Here is a 21,704-nt window from a genome sequence, read left to right as displayed (position 1 = left end):
TGGAACTCCTTGCTGCAGGAGGCTGTGAAGGCTAGAACTAGAACAGAGTTTAAAGAGAAGTTAGATAAATTCATGGAGGTTGGGTCCATGGAGTGGTATTAGCCAGGGGGTAGAAATGGTGTCCCTGGCCTCTGTTTGTGGAAGGCTGGAGATGGATGGCACAAGACAAATGGCTTGGTCATTGTCTTCGGTCCATCCCCTCCAGGATCCCTAGTGTTGGCCGCTGTTGGCAGATAGGCTACTGGGCTAGATGGACCTTTGGTCTGACCCAGTACAGCTCTAAGCTCAGAGCTCAGGGTCGGGGGTCTCACTGGACAACCCTGATTTTCATGCAAACCTGCTCCTGGGTGGCCAGGCTGGCAGCTATCCTGCTCTAGATGGCCACTTTTCTGTGCCTAGTGTGGAGGTCATGGATGAGGTCCATAATCTCCGCACTAGACCACGTGGGCGCCCGCCTCTTGCGGACCTGGGCAGGCTCCCGGGAGCCACCAGCCTGGTCCTGTGGAGAGGCAGAGGGCTGGGTGGCAGCGGGTGGCTGGTTTGTTCCGTACCAGGTTCAGGTTCTGCTGGCTGGGTGCTGGCAGGCTTGCACCTGGTACGGGCACTGTAGCCAGACCATGCCCCTTTAAGGGCTCCAGGGCCGGGAGGGGGGCAAACGAGTTTCCCTGGTGGTGCCCAGTGTGGCCACCAGGGAAAGCTGGGGAGGGCTAGCCTCCCACTAGTTCAAATTAAGTGGCTACACAGCCCTTAATTCGAACTACTTAATTCGAACTAGGCACTAGTTCTTGTAGAATGAGTATTACCTAGTTCAAATTAAGCGCTCCGCTAGTTTGAATTAAGTTCGAACTAGCGGTTTGCCTGTGTAGCGCCTATCAAAGTTAATTCGAACTAACGTCTGTTAATTCGAATTAACTTTGTAGTGTAGACATACCCCATGGCTCCATCAACAGAGCCAGGTAGTCTAGATGTGCCCTCATAGACTAACATAAAAGCATAAGCTTTCATTGGAAAAGACCCACTTCGTCAGATGCATGTAGTGGAAATTCCATAGGCAGGTATAAATATACAGGCATAGGAAAAGAGTACCAATCAAGAGTAGGGCTAGAGATAATGAGGTCAGTTCAGTCAGGGAGGGTGAGGCCCACTTCTAGCAGCTGATGTAGAGGTGTGAACTCCAAGAGAGGAGAAACTGCTTTGTAGTTGGCTAGCCATTCACAGTCTTTGTTTAATCCTGAATTGATGGTGTCAAGCTTGCAGATGAACTGTAGCTCAGCAGTTTCTCTTTGAAGTCCAGTCTTGAAGTTTTTTTGTTGTAGGATGGCTTTAAGTCTGCTACTGTGTGTCCAGGGAGATTGAAGTGTTCTCCTACAGGTTTTTGTAATCCTATTCTAGAAAGTGCTCGCAACCCATCCCAGGTTAACGTTGTCCTCAAAATTATAAGCATTCTCTCCACACAATCATCTAAATTACTGATGAAATTTCTGAACAGAATGAGACCCAGAGCTGATCCTTGATTTGCTCTTTCAGCTAGACTCACAACAACTGATAACTACTCTCTGGGAATAGTTCACCAACCAATTATACACTCACCTTTAGAGCCATCCAAGTTGTATTTCCCTAGTTTGAGATGGTCATGTGAGAGAGTATCAAAAGCCTTTCTAAAGTCCACATATACCACATAGTTCACATCACCATATCCACAAGGGTTATTACCTTGTCAAAAAAATCGACAAGGTTTGTTACCCTGTTGAAGAAAAAAAAATGTTGCTAGCCCAGGAGCTTCTCAAACAGCATCTATCTCTGCATTTTAACACCATTTTCAGAAATAAGGTTTCTGCTTGCAGGAATACTAAAAGGATTCAGCTAGTAAGTATAACTTGAAATATATGACAGGAGGGGAACAAGTGGGTACTCATAGGTATTTATCTTGAATGTCTCATGTTAATGCTCAATTTCAACAAACAACCTTAAAATAGAGGGAGTCAGTTTTACTCCCTCAAGTGGAGCTGACCCGGAAGGGATCATTCTTTCTCTAAAAGACTACTTTAAATTCCAGTCAGATATCCATAAGAACTTTGACTATGAAGGCTACTAGCAATGGGCCCTGAATTGGGCTGTCTTCTGGTGACTTAGCCCCGCTTGTTTGGCGGATAGTGCCAAGGAGAAAAGATGCTATATCATTTCAGTAGTACCCTTCATTAAGTACATAAAAACATAAGAATGGCCATGCTAGGTCAGACCAAAGATCCATTTAGACCAGTATCCTGTCTTCCAATAGGTGCCAATGCTAGGTGCCCTAGAGGAAATGAACAGAGTGGGTAATCATCAAGTGATATCACTCTGTCACCATTCCCAGCCTTTAACAACAGAGGCTAGGGACACCATTCATACCCATCCTGGCTAATAGCTATGGATGGTCTTATCCTCTATGAATTTATCTAGCTCTTTTCTGAACCCAGTTAAAGTACTGGCTTTCATAAAATCCTCTGGCAAGGAGTTCCACCGGTTGACTATGTGTTGTGTGAAGAAATAATTCCAAAGCACTTCATAAAGCCAGGCCCTGATCCTGAAGTGATGTCAGAATCAATCATGCATCTCATTTGGCTGCAAAAGATCTGTGTGAAATACTGGATGGTAAAAGGTTCCATCCCTATGGTCAGGAGCAAGACGCAGGGAGGGGAATGAATTTGGGAAAGAGGGTTAGGGGTGTGTGTGTGCGCTCCATGCTGAAGTTCGAATCACTTTGAGAGTTCATATCAGCAAAACAATTTAAAAATGTAGTATTTCCTTATACAGGTTGGACCTCCCTGGTCCGGCATCCTCAGGACCTGAGCCATTCTGGATCAAGGAGTTTACCAGACAAGGGGAGGTCAATGATCCCCTGCTGGCTGCCCTGTTGCTGGCTTCTCTCCCTGGGGCTCCTTGCTCTGCCACTGCCCCGCTAAAGGTGGCCTGGCTGTGGCTCCCACCCTGCTGCCCGCCAGCTGAGCCAGGAGTTCTCAGGGATTCCCCAGGCAGGGAACGAAGCTGCCCGGCTGCCACCATCTCTGCTATTTCTGGGAGTTCCTTGGGGTTCCCTGGCTCAAGGCCACCCAGCTGCCACTGGGAGTTTGCCAAGGTTCCCTAGCCAGGGCCACCAGGCCAGCCCAGCTGTTACAGGGGATTCCGCTGCTGGGGCTGAGACTCCCCTGCTGCTGCATGTCCCTGCTGTTGGGATTACCCAGCTGGTGCTCTCAGGCTGCTGCCTGGCCCTGCTACCACCAACTGTTTCTTGGTCAGGGATGCCCAGCCATCCCATCCCCGCTGCTGCTGGGAGGCTCCTGGGATTCCCTGCCCACCATCTCCCTCACTGATCCCGGGACCCCTCAGACCTTGTGTTCTCCCAGCTGGCTTCCACTCCTGAGGCTCTTTGGTCTTTGAAAGACCACAGATGTCAGACCAGAGAGTCCTGGATTTGACAAATTCAACCTGTAATTGCTTTCCTACATTTTAATTGCAGTGCATTAGTCCAACGTAGCTCTTCATGGTCTAGGGATACTTGATCAGTCAAATGATGCTATATACAAACAGTCCAAAGCAGCTATTCAAACTTTTAAGACAAGAACAGTAGAGCAAATACATAAAGGGTCAAATTCTGCCCTCAGTTATGCCATTGCAAGTAGGGAATAACTCCAATGAGTTAGATGGAGTTACTCTTAATTTAGCCTGGTTTAATTTAGTTTAGACTATGGTACATTTGCTTATATGTAACTTTTAAAAAAATAACAGGTTTTGCAAGTTAACGCTGCAAAATACAAGGGAAATGTTTTCAAAAGATCTGAGTATATGAGATGACAAGCCCACCTTTTAACTACATGCACTTGAGAGTCTTCCCAGTCTCAATGTTGACAGGGGTTGAGCAGTTGGTGACAGCCATTATCTTTCTTGGGCCAGTAGAGACACATTCCGTATTCAAACATACAAAGAGAAGGCATTTTGCATTAGAAAAAGCTGCCATTTCTCTTAGTTAAAAATGTGTCCTCTTGTCGTAAGATCAGCTGCCATTTCTCAGAAGGTATTTCTATAAATATTGAGGTCATCCCAACACGCAGCTCTCTGAAGTAGCAGTTCCTGCTGGCAAGCACTCAATTAGTCTCTAATGCGCCATTGCAGACTCATTACAGAGCTTCTGTGACATTTTCTTCAGTAAACACATCCTCCTGTGTGCCTTAAGAAGAAACCCCATTTGTCATAGCTCAGGCTTAAAACCCAACATTCTGAACCACACACAGTAAAGGCACATGTGTAACTGACCTTTCAAAAAAATCTTTGGAAGATGCCACGGGACTATTCTTTTAGATCCAGAATATCAGCTTGTGATCATTTTAGTGTCACATTTAATGGTGACATGCAAAAAAAAAAAAAAAAAAAAAAGTAAACTGAGCTTTTATTCCTTGTGTGGGGCACTCAGCGTAAAAATATATAAACTAACCATTTATATATGAAATCTCTTCGTTATTCCTTAGGCCTGGATGTCATAGTATGTGCATATACCAGATATCTGCATGTGAAATATAGTATTTGTTTTTCAAAACTTAGCTGATGATAGGTCTGATCCTGAAATCTTTATTCATTTAACTGGCCCCACTCACATCAATGAGATAACTAGCAAATAAACAGAACAGCACATTAAGCTCCATACTTCTTGCTGAATATTCCCCAGAGCATTATTAGTGATGACACTGGCACAGAAATCTGAGCTAAATTCTTTCTTTGATCCTTGCAAAGGCCATCTGCAATGTCAACACAAAGAATGAAAATTCATTACTTAGGTTACAGGTCTAGTGGATAGGAGAAAGCAGCAGATGTGATAAATCTTGATTTTACTAAGGCTTTTTATGCAATCCTATATGATATTCTCATGAACAAGCTAGGAGAATGTGGTCTAGATTAAATTAATAGTTATTAATGGTTCTCAGGTCAAACTGGGGGGCTTTGTCTAGCGGGGTGCTTCAGAGGTCTGTTCTAGATTAGGTACTATTAAATATTGTAATTTATGGCTCTTATAATGGAGTGAAATATACTTTTAAAATGTACAGATTAAACCAACCCTAGAAGGGTGGCTAGCACTGCTGGAAAACAGGAGTAGAGTTTAAAATGACTGACAAATTGGTGAATTACTCTGAAACCAAACAAGATGAAATTCAGTAAAGACAAGTAAAAAATTGTACTCTTAGGAAGCAAAAATCAAATACAAAGTTACAAAATGGGGAATAACTATTGAGGCACTAGCACTGATGAAAAGGACCTGGGGAAGTTAATTATCCTGCTCTGCTTGGCCCTGGCAAGTCTTCAGCAGATGTGGACAAACTGGAGAGTTCAGAGGATGACCATAAAATGATAAAAGATTCAACTTATAAAGAAACATTTTTAAAAATAAACTGAGCATGTTTGATACTGAGGAAAGAAGACTCATGGGGGACCCCAAAACAGTTTTCAAATATTTTAGTATGTGTTATAATGAGGATGGTGATAAATTGTTTTCCATGTTCTCTGAAGGTAGGGCATGAAGTAATGGGCTTAATCTGCAGCCAGGCAGATTTAGCGTATATATTGGGAAATGCTTTCCAGCTATAAGGATAGATAAGTCCTGGAATAGACTTCCAAGGCAGATTGTGGAATTCTCTTCACTGCAGGTTTTTAAGAACAAATTATACAAACACCTGCCAGGGATGGGGTAGATCAGTGAATCTTATCCTGCAGCCTGTTCTCTGCTTGTGGCCCAGTCAGAACACTGTTGTGGCCCATGCAGGGCTGGCTACAGACTTTGCTGGTTCCTGGGTAATGGGGGAGAGGCTTGCCTCTGGGCCCGCATAAGGGACAGGGCCTCAAGCAGAAGGGGCAGGGCTATGGGGTACATTTTATTCATAGGATCTACTGCAGTATAAATAAAACAGATGCTCTTAGCTTTTACTTTATATTTTGTTTTATTCATGGGCACCTTTAAAAAACTTTCCATGGACGTATCTATTCTAAAGGTTTTTCCGTGGTAGTAGCTAAGTCTCTCAGTTTACATAATGTATCTGCCAAAGAAACCTTATATATTCCTCACTGGAATGTCTTTAGTAAAAAGAAATCCTGCTCTACAATTTGAAACACAAATAAATTACCAAAAGTGTGTGCATGTAAACCTCTTCAGATATACAACCAGTTACAAATTAAACACCTTACACAAAATAACGCCCCCCCCCACACACAACCAAACTAAATACATATCAGACAATATCAGGCAACCCCTATGCCATCAGGCATCATTACTGAGCTGAAGGAAATGGATGAACAGATACAATGGTATTAAAGAAGGATTACAAACTTCAGGCCATATTCCATTATTTATCCCCATACAAACTTCTCTCTGACTCCAGTCCAATTTCCTGAAGCAGAACAGTGTAATCTGGGCGATGACTTTTTTCTGCATGAGAAAAGTGGATATCCCATAGTTTGCTTATGGGAAAACATGAACTGATAAATATACTGCACTCCTGGGGCTGGTAAATACCTACCTTAGATTATATTTACTGATCACAAAGCAGTCCTTTATCTTCCCTTGCTTTCTGACTGACATAGTTATAACTGGGGATAACCCTGGTGTCCTAACAGCCTTCTTCCCAGCATGAACCGTGTATTAAATTCACAGACCTAATGAAGTAGATGTATGGTATCTGCAGACAAGAAAAACTACAGCAATAAAGAAAAATGTGGGAGAGGCAAGTAAGTCTGTTCTAGAGTCCAAAACGAACAGTCTCACACAAGTAGAGGTCAGACTTGTTAAATTTTTGTGTTTTGCATACAGACTAACTTCTGGGTATCTATGAATTATAAGTTAATACATTCACTGAGAGATTCTGGGAACATCATAATAAAATATCAAGCAAAGATTGAGTGGTTTATGAGAGATGGATTCTGACATGTATTTATGGCTTACAAGTCAGATAGTTCCCTCTTTTATTAGACTTTATTGCATAGATTAGACTAAGACAAATTTTTAAAGAGGGAATAGATTAATATATTTCCTCGTACCCCATTTTAGTCCTTCAACTCTCTTTTGCCCTGTTAAGCTTCTTGAGTTTTCTTGATATTTCTTTGACCAAGGTATAGCCCTGATATAAGAGAGCACAGCTCCCTCTGACTTCGGATGCAGCTACATTTATTAAAATTGCTCTCTGTGATTTTTCTCTCAAATTTAGTTAAAACAAACTAACACCCCCTCCCCAAGTTGTTTTAAATAGAAAACAGAATTTACTAACCAATGGTAGTCCTTATAAAGCATTGTATATGAAAAATCACAGGAAGCATTTCCTTTTTCATTATTTTCATCATTGTTATTACTATTATTATTATGTGTTATATGTATTGAGGTAGTGCCTAGGAGCCCCATCATGGATCAATGCCCCATTGTCCCAGGCACTATACAAACACACAACAAAAAGGTGATATCAGTCCTAAGACACAGACTGAGTGGCTACGTCTAGACTGGCATGATTTTCTGGAAATGCTTTTAACGGAAAAGTTTTCCGTTAAAAGCATTTTCGGAACAGAGCGTCTAGATTGGCATGGACGCTTTTCCGCAAAAGCACTTTTTGCATAAAAGCGTCCGTGCCAATCTCGATGTGCTTTTCCGCAAAAAAGCCCCGATCGCCATTTTCGCGATCAGGGTTTTTTTGCGGAAAACAAATCTGAGCTATCTACGCTGGCCCTTTTGCACAAAAGCTTTGCGGAAAAGGGACTTTTGCCTGAACGGGAGCAGAATAGTATTTCCACAAGAAGCACTGATTTCTTACAGTAGGAAGTCAGTGCTTTTGTGGAAATTCAAGCGGCCAGTGTAGACAGCTGGCAAGTTTTTCCGGAAAAGCGGCTGATTTTCCAGAAAAACTGGCCAGTCTAGACACAGCCAGTATGTATATAGTGTTGTAGCTGTGTCCCAAGATAGTATGGAGTGAAAGAAGGCAGGTCACCAAGCTTTTCTTCATGTTGACTGAAGCTCAAACCTCCTCTTTCTTACCACCAGAAGCTCATCAATAAAAGATATTACCTCGCCCCAGGAGTATAGCCATAGGATGGGCCTGGCTGGGCCATGACTCACCCACTTAGGATCCAGGCCCACCAGCCCCCAGTGCTGGCTCTGCTCCCACCCAGACTGGAAGGCTTGCCCTCTCCATCCAGTGCTCCTGCCAGGCCTAGAGTGGACTCAGCGGCTAGCCCAGTTCTGCTAATAAGCCCCCTTGCCATGAGCCCAATCCCCAGAAGAAGTGCTGGGCGGTCAAGGGAAGCAGGACAAGTCCCTGATCCTGCTTCATATCTGGAGTATTGGAGCTGGGACAAGCCCCAGCACCTAAACCCTACTCTCTGCTGAGAGCACAAGACAGGCAGGCGGAGCGAGGCCCTGTTTCCTGCTCGGAGCACCATCCAGGAACAGGGAAAGCCCCCATGTCCCATCTCTACTCAGAGCACCAAGAGTGGGAGGGCAAAGCAGGGAAAGCCTGGGGAATGGCTATCCCTCACCCGCAGTAGTACCCGCAGGGTGGGGTGTTTTAAGGCATGTGTATTTTCACAAGGCCCCTGGCCAGTGTATCTATTCCTTCCTTCCACATGGCCAGCTGTAGGGATAGGCGGCCCAACTGTTGCCCACCCACCTAAAATCAGGGGCCACCTACTTGTCCCATCTTAGCTATGCCACTACCATCCACTTTGTCTTTCTGCAATTTAAGTATAAGACCAGCAGAAGAGCCAACAGCCTTGCTGGGCCCCTGGGCACACAGAGAGAGAGAGAGAGAGAGAGTGAGTGTGTGTGTGTGTTAGTGGACAATGCAGCATTCTTTGTGGATGAGGAGATTCGGGACTTTTTTGTAATGACTATAGGGTATAGTTTATGAAGAACACAGGATGTGGGCCCTGTGGTTCTTATTTTCTTACTATAAGCCTAACTCAGAAAGCAGCCTGTGCCTGCTTTCTAGAATCACTACACAGAATCTCCTCAAGTCCTGGTTTAAAGTTGGCATGGAAGTTCAGTCAGAACATAAGAACGGCCGTACTGGGTCAGACCAAAGACCCATCTAGCCCAGTATCCTGTCTTCCAACAGTGGCCAATGCTAGGTACCCCCAGAGAGAATGAACTGGACAGGTACCGTAAATTAGGGAATATAGCCTGCGGGTTGTCCATGTTTTTACCTACCGCGCCATGCCCCCCCCCCCAATCCCCGCGGGGTATGTATGTCCACGTCTTATGCAATTTGATTTTTACTCATATTACAAGAAGATAAGATCAACATAATAAAATCAGCATCTTCTTTTCTCCACTCACAAACAGACTTTTCTTTAATGGAAAATTTTCTGCCTGCTGCTCTATTGCCATTTTCTTTTGCATATGTAACAACAGATAGTTTAAAATCAGCTGTATATGATTTGCACTTAGGCATCTTTAAAAATACTTTATTGGACTAGATTTGTTATAAACTCAAAAAGTTTTAAAACGTTGTGATTGGTGTAGGTCTTAGATACCAGTAATAGGGTAGTGCTTATTGCTTTTTATAGTTCAGTGGCCTCAGCCGTGGTTCATTACTGATATAACAAGACCTAGTATTATCGGGCTGCATGACATCATAATCTTCAATCTTTATAGCTGGCAAGTGGCAACCACATCAAAGACCCCCAGATTCTTTATGAAGGTAACAGAAGTCTCTGTGGGTTATGTATGTCAATCTGGAGTATTGTGTCCAGTTGTGGGCCCCCCACTACTAAAAGGATGTGGATGCATTGGAGAGGGTCCAGCAGAGGGCAACGAAAATGATTAGGCGGCTGGAGCATATGACCTACTAGGAGAGGCTGAGGGAGTTGGTCTGTTTAGTCTGCAGAAGCAAAGAGTGAGGGGGGATTTGATAGCAGCGTTCAACTTCCTGAAGGGAGATTCCAAAGAGGCTGGAGAAAGGCTGTTCTCAGTAGTGACAGATGGTAGAACAAGGAAGAATGTTCTCAAGTTGTGGTGGGAGAGGTCCAGGTTGGATATTAGGAAAAACTATTTCACTAGGAGGATGGTGAAGCACTGGAATGGATTACCTACGGAAGTACAGTAGAGTCCCTATCATCCGTCCCCCGCAGGAGCGGCATCAGTTGTTCCCTTGCTCTCTAGGGCTATGTCTAGACTGCAGGCTTCTTTCGAAAGAGGCTCTTTCGAAAGCATCTTTCGAAAGAGCCTCTTTCGAAAGATCGCGTCTAGACTGCAGGCGGATCTTTCGAAAGAGCAATCCGCTTTTTCGAAAGAGAGCACCCAGCGAGTCTGGATGCTCTCTTTCGAGGAAGCCCTATTTACATTGAAGAACGCCTTCTTTTGAAAGAGGAACTTTCGAAAGAAGGCGTTCTTCCTCGTGAAACGAGGTTTACCGCCATCGAAAGAAAAGCCGCGTCCTTTCGAAATAATTTCGAAAGAACGCGGCTTGAGTCTGGACGCAGGGGAAGTTTTTTCGGGAAAAGGCTACTTTTCCCAAAAAAACCCCTGAGTCTGGACACAGCCTAGGAGAAGCTGCTGCTCCAGCCTGGAAGCATCCCGGCAGCAGCGGCAGTGGGACAAAGTGGGTTAATCCGGATTCCACTGTAGTGGAATCTCCATCCCTAGAGATTTTTAAGTCTCGGCTTGACAAAGCCCTGGCTGGTTTGATTTAGTTTGGATTGGTTCAGCCTTGGGCAAGGGGCCTAACTTGATGACCTTCTGAGGTCTCTTCCAGTTCTATGATTCTATGATTCTATGTCCGCGGGTATTCTAATATATTTTTTACATGCGATAGAAAAACTGCGGGTAATACATGAGTGACTGTTATACTTGGATGCGTGTTATATTCGCTAATTTATGGTATCATCAAGTGATCCCTTCCGTTTCACCCATTCCTAGCCTCTGGCAAAGAGAGGTTTGGGACACCATTCCTACTCATCCTGGCTAATAGCCATTAAAGGACCTATCCTCCATGAATTTAACTAGCTTTTTTTCAAACTCTGTTAAAGTCCTGACCTTAACAACATCCTCTGGGAAGGAGTTCCACAGGTTGACTGTGCGCTGCATGGAAAAGTACTTGCTTTTGTTTGTTTTAAACCCGCTACCTATTAGTTTCATTTGGTGACCCTTGGTTCTTCTGTTAGGGGAGGAAGTAAATATCTTTTCCTTATTCACTTTCTCCACACCAATCATGATTTTATATACCTCTATCATATCCCTCCTTAATCTCCTCTTTTCTAAATTGAAAAGTCAGTCTTTTTAATCTCTCTTCATATGGTACCTGTTATAAACCCCTAATCATTTTTGTTGCCCTTTTCTGAACTTTTTCCAATGATAAGATACGTCAGATTTTCTGATTGGCAAGAACAGTGACAGTAACTGTTCTGAAAGTCCTAATTTTGGTAATAAATTAACTGCTTCGGTGCTGCTGAAGGTGTGAGTTGGATAAGGCAAAATGTCATTTGGGGGCTGCCTTGGGGACTTGGCGTGCTACCTTTGAAGTACTTGATATTCTATTTGAGACAGCCCTACCATGTTCTCCCACTGCACCAAGACAGCAGAAAGTACCAGTCAGGAGGAACTAGTCATTTTATTAACTCTCCTTTTATAAGCTGCATGGAAATCCTAAAGCTTCAAACATGTCCTGGGCTTATATATCTGTGAAAGGCTGAATACTGGGAAATTGCAGACTGCATATAGGAACAGATCCTTTCTTTTTCACAAACTCACATTGGGTGCACCATACTGTGAACTATGTCAAGTTCCTCACACACACACACACACGTAAAACACATCGACAGAATACAGCATAGGGATTTTTTAAAGTGTGCAATGACTTTTAGGAAGAAGAGCAATTGTAGAAAAAAAAATCCCAGCAGTTCTCATACTAGCAACATTGTGCATCTTTCATCTCAGGATCCAAAAATGCTTTATCTGTTTAAGTAACAAAAGTTCGTACCACTTCTTTAGGCAAACAAAAAACATCCTCCCTCCACACTCCCTACATATATATGGGTAAACACCAATAGAGAGCATATGTCATTTGTTCTGGGCAACAAAGTGAATCAATAGTACAGCTGTCAAGATAAATAGAAGTCCAGTCCATTTACCTACCCACTAGATAATACTCTATGACTGTGATATTAACTGCCCACATGCTGCTGAATATTTCCGCTGTATAGAGCAAAACATATGTTACATTGTAAGCTGTCTGTTGTACACGATATATCATTTTACAGTGCTATGGTGAGATGTTTCAGTGGATCATTCTGAAATGCAGGTGGGAAAACTTGCGATTTCAAACCAATGGAAATTCATTACATAGACTAAAGAACAGAAGCTGGAGTGGAAAAAAGTGGCCTTCGGTTCACTGATGCCACTTCTTAGACCAGAATTAAAACATAGTTTCTTATTACTTACAAGTGGGCAAAACACACGAACATCTATTCTTGACTCTGTTACCCGCACAAATTTCTCTATCCCTTCCACACTGTAGAGACACACACCTTTACCCAGTTCCTAGGGCTCAAGGCGCAACACTATTAATTTATACACTCACCCTTACCCAATTCCTAGGGCTCATGGTGTAACAACCCGCGGGTTGGCAGGATCTTTCGCCATTGAAAAAGCCTCACACAGTAATATCCTTATCCTCTATTTATTGACAATTCACAAAGAAGCAAAATGCACATGTTAAGCGCACAGTGTCATGTTCGCCAATCCTGATAAAGGCAGGCAGACGTCCCCTGTTGGCCAAGCAATGTCAGTCTCTCTGGTCTTAGGGTGTGTCTCAGAGGTGAGTTCTTCTTTTCCAGGTCTTCCACCCTCCTCTTGGTCCTCTTCCAGCCTTTTCTTCCTTTAGTACTTCTGATGATCTTCCCCTTTTCCTTTTTGAGCCCCTGTTTATATAATGAAAACCGAGTCTTGCTTAGCTATATCTTAATCAATTATTTTAGTATAATTTTACTAATCAATCATAACAAAATTACCTAACCAATCATACCCGACAACCTTCATTGATTTACACCTAGCAAAATTAATTACAGGCAGTCCCCGGGTTACGTACAAGATAGGGACTGTAGGTTTGTTCTTAAGTTGAATCTGTATGTAAGTCGGAACTGGCGTCCAGATTCAGCCGCTGCTGAAACTGACCGCCAGTTCTGACTTACATACAGAATCAACTTAAGAACCCCAAGCGTCCCCAAGTCAGCTGCTGCTGAAACTGATCAGCAGCTGATTCCAGGAAGCCCGGGGCAGAGCAACTCTGCCTGGGGCTTCCTGTAGTCAGCGCTGGTCAGTTTCAGCAGCAGCTGACTTGGGGACGCCTGGGGCAGAGCAGCTGGGGTGCTGCTTGGTTGCTCCAGTAGCGCCGCTCCTCAGCGCTACTGGACCAATCCAGCAGCACCCCATCTGCTCTGCCCCAGGCGTCCTGATTCAGCCGCTGCTGAAACTGACCAGCAGCGGCTGAATCAGGACGCCTGGGGCAGAGCAGCTGGGGTGCTGCCGGGTTGGTCCAGTAGCGCCCAGAGCGGTGCTGCGGGACCAACCGACAGCGCCCCAGCTGCTCTGCCACAGGCGTCTGGAGAAAAGCCTAATCTGCTGGGGGGGGGGCGTACTAGCTGACCAGGAAGACGCGGGGGCGGACCGAGATGCACCACGGTCCGCCGCCTGGGTCCTCCGCGGCTTTGCTCCCAGCCTGCTTGGTCTGCTGAAGACCAGCAGACCAGGAAGACGGGGAGCAAAGCCTCTGAGGACGCCAGCAGCGGGACATCCGTGGGGCGTCTGGGCTGTCCCGCTGCCGGCTTCCCCTGAGGCTTTGCAAAGCCGCGGGGGCCTCGGGCAGCCCAGGCACGCCTGGGCTGCCCCGCTGCCCGAGCCCCTCCTCGGCTTTGCTCCGCGTCTTCCTGGTCTGCAGACCAGGGAGACGCGGAGAAAGCCCCAGAGTACACGGGCAGCAGGACCGTGAGGTCCCGCAGTCCGTGTCCTCCGGGGCGAGCCCCGTTCGTAACTGCGGATCCGACGTAAGTCGAATCCGCGTAAGTCAGGGACTGCCTGTATACTGCAGACAGAAACAGTTACAAACCAGACAGAGATCACACAGTCAAACAGTAGGAAAGTATAGTGACAATCCTCGTAGGATGAGGATTCCACAACGTCCTCTATTGATAAGTTGTTTCTTGCCAGACAGAATGGTGTTACGCACAAATTTCTTTACCCATCTAGAGATCTATTTCTTTATCTGGTGACAGTGGGGGAGCTATCAGAACAAAGTCCCTCCTCACAGCCTGGTGTGACACTTTGTAATACAATTTAGATGGAACTGTGAGTATGTGACTCCAGGCCTTACAGTAATGGCTGCTACTCTTCAGTCTGGCTACAGCAGGCGGCTTTGGTTCAGGCCTAGCACAGGCCTTCCAACATGGCTACAGAAAAGTCATATTGTTACAACTCGGTTGTACAAGACTATTTGCTGGTATAATTAGAAAAGCTCTCCAGAATTATTCTTGAGAGCAGCCTTGTGGCTCTCCCTCATCTTGGTCCCTTTCTACATGTTACCCCAAATATATTCTCATTGGAGACCACCCAAGGTTAAACTAGTATGGGTTTATTTCCACTAGGTAAAACTAAAGAGGAGTAAGGTTTAAACTAAAGAATATAGAATCTCTCTCTCTCTCTCTGTCTCTCTCACACACACACACACACACACACACACACACCTCCATTCATACACTCATTCATGCCCATTCATTCCTGCCCTCAGGCACTCACACACTTACACAGACACATGGGTTGCAGAAGGAGCCAAAGCATGTGTATCCTGGAGGGTCTGTCTGCTCATCATGGCTGGGGAAGCTGGTCAGGAGGAGAAGACACTGGAGAGGAGCTTCTCAGGAGCAGGGGAAGGAAAAAGAGTCTTACATGTGCTTCCTTTCTTTATATAGTGTCTGAATGGCTCCTGTGGCTCATTCACCTCATCATCAGGAAGCATGCCCAGATTTCCTTTTATCCAGAAGGGAGCATGCCCATAGTGTGATGACTCATTGAAATGTGCTCCATTGTTCCAAGCCTTCTTCAAACATACTCTCACACTCACACTCTCTCTCCATTCACCCAGGGGAGAATCTGCAGCTTAGGGAAAGTTACAGGCAAGGTGAATGAGAGTTACAAAGTTGCAGCTTACAGTAAATTTCTGAGAGTTACACAGATTACAAAATTTGACAAAGATCACAATAAGTTGAAGTTTAAAACCTTAGACCTTACAGTTTGGTATAGCTTTAGAAAATCCATGTATATAAATCAAGTAAGCTCAGGCGGAGGCTTTTTTATGCAACACTACAGATTTGAATGGGGAAGTTCTAAAAGATTCTTGTTCCTCATTCATTCAGAACACTGGTTCAGTGTTCCTAAAATTAATTGAAAAGTGATTTTTCACTGCTTTTTAGCAAGTAAATATTATTGCCTCAGGAATATGAGGTGCATGAGATTAGAAATAGAAGTTTTCTGGACTTGGGGTCAATTTATTTCTGGCCATGAATTTGTGATTTGGAATCAGTTTAGTTTAATTTATCACCATGACTACGTAATTGGTGAAGGATTAAAATAAATACCTTATCTACAACTATACAATATCACACCTGTATTTTGGTAAGCATGACAGGAAATTGATGCTAAGAAGCTTTCACAAAATTAAAGATGGTGGATGCTACTAGCTCTTTTTATATTATACACTGGTTGATATGATATTTCTGTTCTCTGTTCAACAATCCTGTGTATTAAAACAATTTACAGTATTGCATGTACCTGTATCTCTGCCATTCACCTGCTAATATTTTGGGAGATTGAATTGTGTTTCATCTTGAAAACAACAGAAAAAATAGGAAAATTAAAGAAGTTAGAAAGAGGAGAAAAGGGGGATGGAGAGAAGAACCCATTTTCTATTTGAATCCATCACTGGGGTACAGATGGCTGCCCAAGAGTACATTTAAAAAGAAGCATCTGTCCCATGTAATTGTTTCTTTCTCCCTCTTGTGAGGAGGAACATATCATGTAGATTAACAAAAATGTCCACAGGTGTGTGTTTTTATTAAAGACTGTTTGGCGCTTGGAATGAAAAATGGTGAGATCTGTGGTGGTTCTGACATGCTGCAGGAGTTTGTTCCATCCTTAGATGGCCCCTCAGATAATAACAGAAATGGTTAGACATATAAAATAAAACATAAAATGCAATCCTTGGTTTACTCTTATTAATGGTCACCTTTCCTATTTAATAAAGTATATTTTGTCCCAAGAATTGAGTCTGTTGCGGAGCTTCTAGTTTTCAGTCATAACCAGGACTGACGTTTCATGCACAACCCACAGCATTCACGGGATGGACAACAAAGTGTTTTAGTTATGCTCTAGTTATAGTCCAGTAAACCTTTAAAGCACCCTTCTGTTATGTGCTTTCCTGTGTGTTGACCCCCATGGTGATGTCATATGCTCACTGTGACTCGGAGTGCAAATGTAGTTCTCCTTGTGTTTGGCTTATAATGCTCAATTTACATTAAAATGGGAGTAGGCAAATAGACATGCTTTTGTCAGGCAGAAAAGCTTTGCCTTATTACCTGATTTTAAATATATTTTATTAGATATGCACGACTTTGTACATACCACATCAGTACACATATCTTACAATGTTTATGATGACTAGTGTTTCTCTGTGGCTTTCATCTAATGCCTTAATGACAGGATCTGTGAATACATTATATCAAAGTGGTATGTTAGATGTAGTGAATTTATCAGGTGTGATAAGATTTGCTGCTATAGCTTGGGGAAAGTCGGCATTGAAAGATTCTGAGGGTTGGAAGGGGCCTGGGCAGAAAAGTCTATAACTCCTCGATAATATTACCCTGGAATGAGGTACATGATTCCTGAATAACAATGTTACTTCTTTTGTTGCACAAGTTGAAGGTATGTATTGAGTGAGGCAGGAGATTTCAGAAAGAAAAAGTTAAGTCATGGTTAAGACAATTAAATGTCACCCTGGAGAATTGGATTCTATTTCTGACTGCCACAGATTTCCAATGTGATTTTTGGACAAGTCACTTAAGCAAAACTTTTACAGGTGGTCACAGTTGTTCTTCATTTTCTGGGTGGCCAACTTACAACCCTGAAGTTTAATTTGTTGATGTGCTGAGCACTCACAACTTCAAACGATGTCCATCAGATTTGAGTTTTAAAATGTAAAATACAATAGTGCTGTATATGCTGAAAAAAATTAGATCCTAGGCATGCTGTAAGTCAGGAAACCAAATTTTTACCTTTAATTTCCAGGTTTCACGGATATCCGTCTGTGAAATGGGGATACTCTATCCTCACCTCACAGGAATATTATAAACATTAAGTAATTAATTTGAGGCACTCAAAAACTCTAGTGATGAGTGCTATAGAAAAGTGCTTGAGGAAATTTGTAATTCTGTCTGGAGACCTGGATTTGAATAGTATTCAGTAAACTAGGCTGCAGCGGAATTTTGGAGGTGTTTTAAGGAGTCCACTATGTCAATATGAGCATCCACAAGCTATAACACATGTTGTTGAGAACTGTAAAATGATTCTCTATTTCCTGGAGGTCTTAATGCCTAGAATATCATTGACAATAACATGGTGGCTTGGCTTGATTGGATTGTGTACACGAAATAAATAACAACAAGGCATAGCACCACATATTGAACAATGAGCAGAAAACAAAATAATGAATAATAGCAAATAAAGTAAGTCTTCTCCAGTCTGTGCACTGAAAGAAGCAGGTGACCTGTGGTTATTTAATTAAAGAGAGAACCATAATGTGTAAGCACAAAGAGTAAAATTGCACAAGCAACCTAACTCTTCAGTGTTTGACTTTGCAATCTTAACAATCTTTTCATGTCAATTTTTGTTTCTCCCCTCTTTTAATGGATTTAGATATATTATAAATCAGACATCGGAAATAATTGCTTAAGAAATACAATTGTATTTTCTGTTCAAAGGAGACGTCATGGATGCTACGTAGGAATGAATCTAATCTTGCTTCCTAGCAACTATGAATATTCAAAACAGTGAACATTGTTCCCCTGTGAAAGCTGATGATCTGTACGTGAATTGTGGTGTTTTGTGTGTGTGTGTGTGACAGGGAGCTCATTAGAAATTTGATGTTATTAGCAGTTTTCCTCAAATTGCAAATCTCCATCATACCAGTATTATGGTAATGATTAAATTAAATTAAATTAGCATATCGTATACCATACTGCAAAAGTGGGAATACATTATAGTAATACAAGGCAACAGATAATTGCTGTTTTAATAAGAATTTGTCCTCAGCAAAGATTATCCAGATTGCTTCTTCTTTCTATCATCATGGACACCATTCATTCTTATTAGTTAAATCCTCAAATTTTGTAAATACAGTCACAAGTTTCACTTCCTTGATATGAAACTGTTTTCTCAGGACTAAATACACTTCATTCTGTGCTGATAGTCTTCTTGGGTAAAAGCTACCTCCCTGCATATTACTATGCATTTCATTTTTGTGCATGCTTTTGGTACCTGATCTACTGAGCTTTGGATCAGCTCCTTGGTTACTTAAGGTGCTTATTGTGTATATTTCATCCAAATCTTATATGCTCTCCATACTGGGTTTTTAAGCTTTCATTTTTAAAAAAACAAACAAACAAACAAACAAACAAACAAGCAAAAAACCCTATTAAACTGTGTTCACTAAAATAAATTATTTTACTGGTATTTACTATTTAAAACAAACTGTGTGCTTGGGGAAATAATTTGTTTTGAAAATATGTTTCCTATTTCTGTCTAATATTAAATTATTGGATTGCTAAAAGTGCATTCATATCTACTCACAACTTGCTTTGGTTTTTATCTCTCTCCTTGCAGTTCCTCCATGGTTTATAAATCATCCTTCAAACCTCTATGCCTATGAAAGAATGGACATTGAGTTTGAATGTGCTGTCTCTGGTAAGCCTATCCCTACCGTGGATTGGATCAAGAACGGAGAAGTGGTCATTCCTAGTGATTATTTTCAAATAGTGGTAATTATCTGACTTTTGTCATTGCAATTTCAGTATTTGACTTGTTTTACAATATGTTTATATTTCTAATTTGCTTGTTCTGTTAATAAACAGGGTTTTAACTCATTTAGCAGACACAGGAAACAACTGAGCAAAACAGATCAAATCTCTCCTGCCTTCTTGTGGACTAAGGGGATATGGCATCAGAGTGCTCACTGATGATTTCCCACTAATTTCACTGGGATCTGGATCAGGCCTGACTCTTTCATTCAATGGTTTAGATTTTTGTTTAGGATCTTCTGAACCAGAGAACATTGACCAGAGCACCATGTCACATTATTTATTTAATTAATTTATTTATTTATCATAACCTATTATTGACGCAATTAGTGTCACAAAAAATGATTGATCCATGCTCCATGGAAATTACACACTCAGTCATAAGTTAGAAGAAGATGACAACCAAAGGGAAGGAACTGAAGATGAAGAATGCAAGAGTGGCCAATCATCTATTGTAGTTACTGTTAAATGTACAACTTCTTAGTCTTTCTTTTAAAAATATAAATATATTTAAATTTGAAGGGAACAGATCAACAATTACAATGGAGTTCGGCAATGCTTCTCACATCTGCATGAACAAAGGGGAAATGCCAATGTAGCTAGAAAAAACAGCCTATAAGCCATAATGCAACCATGGGAATAGACTATGACAAAGGGGAAAAGTCTTAATATCCTAAAACCGCTTTGTAAGTACACACTGCTGTACACATTTTTAGGTAATCATAAATAAGAGACATACAGATCTTAAAGGGAACTAACAATGCCACCTGGAATTAACAGAACTGAGCAGATCTTGCAGCTTCTCAGCGTTTTCTTCCCTTTTGTAATTTGCTTTGGAACCACAAGAGTTAAAAATGAACCCGATATTTCTGCCTCTGCTACGACATTTGACTGGCATTCCCTCCCTACATCGCTTTCCAGGCAGTTTTTAAACACATTTTCAATGATGATCCATCACTTTCTTCAAATGGAAACTATTTTTAACATAGTTAAATTAAAAATGATAATGGTGATTGGACATAGGCACAATACTTTCACCATAGCACCTATCATTTGATGCTCCCATCTTTTATTACACAAATAACATTATATATGAGATATTAAAAGTTAAATCTTGATGGAGCAATTTTCAAAGACATTGACCTAACTACTCTCATGAAAGTCAAGGAAAATTTTATCATTGATTCAATGGGAGCAGAGTTGAGACACTGCAGAGTGCTGCAGAAAATCCTGTACTAATATATCTGTCATTTTTGCAGCATGATAAAAATATCCACTGGCCATGAGATATTTTTCTTTTTGATGTCTTTGGTACAAGAAAGTTTGCATGGCTCATTCATAGATCAGACTGCAATATTTAGTGTCTGTTTCCTACTGAATGAACATTATAATCAGTAAAATGGATTACATTCATGCAAATTAAACATCTTCTAATAAATATAGGTTGTTTTTTTCCATATTTCTGTTGTGGAAAAGATTTACCCGTATACGAATATATGGAAACATAGAATCATAGAATCATAGGACTGGAAGGGACCTCAAGAGGTCATCGAGTCCAGCCCCCCGCCCTCAAGGCAGGACCAAGCTCCATCTACACCATCCCTGACAGATGTCTATCTAACCTGTTCTTAAATATCTCCAGAGAGGGAGATTCCACCACCTCCCTTGGCAATTTATTCCAATATTTGACCACCCTGACAATTAGGAATTTTTTCCTAATGTCCAATCTAAACCTCCCCTGCTGCACTTTAAGCCCATTACTCCTTGTCCTGTCCTCAGAAACGAAGAGGAACAAATTTTCTCCTTCCTCCTTGTGACACCCTTTTAGATATTTGAAAACCGCTATCATGTCCCCCCTTAAATAAATTCATGCTAGTTTATTTAACATCATTGTTTGTTGTGAGTAAGATCAGACCTCAATAAGTGTACTTGCTGAGGAATGGAAAGTCCCTTTATTATTATTGTAATGTGGAAGGGAATTATCCTTTCAATTTTTAGTTCCTGAAGAAATGTTTAGAGCAGTGGAATTGCTCCTATACTATTTTCCTATGCAAAGAATTGTCTCATGGACTCTAGTGTTTGCCATGTTAATTCTGCTTGTTCTAGTAGCAGTTACAAATAAAAATCCTGCCCACCAGCAGCAAACACTGAACGACTTTTCTCTTGCTTCAGCTATTTGGGTCTCATATTATGGTGTCAAATCTGGCCTTCAGAATACTGTTCATACAGAAGGTACAACAAGTTGGATTTTTTTATATCTCCTCTGTGCAAAGAGCCAATTCAAAGCCATATTCATCACTTAAGTCTCACTTTAGATTTTCATACAGATTGAACCTACCTAGACCAACACCCGACCAGTGCCAAATTAGAGAATTTGTTGTATCTTGGGGGTCAGTTGTCTAGGAGCATTACCAACACTTCCACTGCTTCCTAAGCTCTTAGAAGACATGTGGGGGTAAATTTGTGCTAAATAATTGCTCAGAACATTGAGAACCAGGACTGGTGGCTGTAAACAAAATGTTTGGGTCCATGGGAAACTTGGCCATGATCAGTGGACATCCAGCTAACTAAAATCATGCTAG

At 42.1% G+C, this 21,704-nt stretch overlaps 1 protein-coding gene across 4 annotated transcripts in view; it reads left to right on the top strand.

Annotated features, from left to right (window-relative positions):
• Positions 1-21,704, top strand: part of DCC (DCC netrin 1 receptor) — a 994,271-nt gene that overhangs the window by 586,561 nt on the left and 386,006 nt on the right. For all 4 annotated transcript variants that reach the window (XM_075932654.1, XM_075932653.1, XM_075932652.1 and 1 more), the window contains exon 6: positions 18,929-19,083. In XM_075932654.1, the coding sequence (XP_075788769.1) occupies positions 18,929-19,083 (155 nt within the window). The remainder of the gene's footprint in view (positions 1-18,928; positions 19,084-21,704) is intronic.

Source organism: Pelodiscus sinensis, chromosome 6 (assembly GCF_049634645.1).
Source record: "Pelodiscus sinensis isolate JC-2024 chromosome 6, ASM4963464v1, whole genome shotgun sequence".
Taxonomy (NCBI): domain Eukaryota; kingdom Metazoa; phylum Chordata; order Testudines; family Trionychidae; genus Pelodiscus; species Pelodiscus sinensis.
Note: the sequence above shows the minus strand (reverse complement) of the source record. Positions and strands in the feature narration are given on the sequence as shown.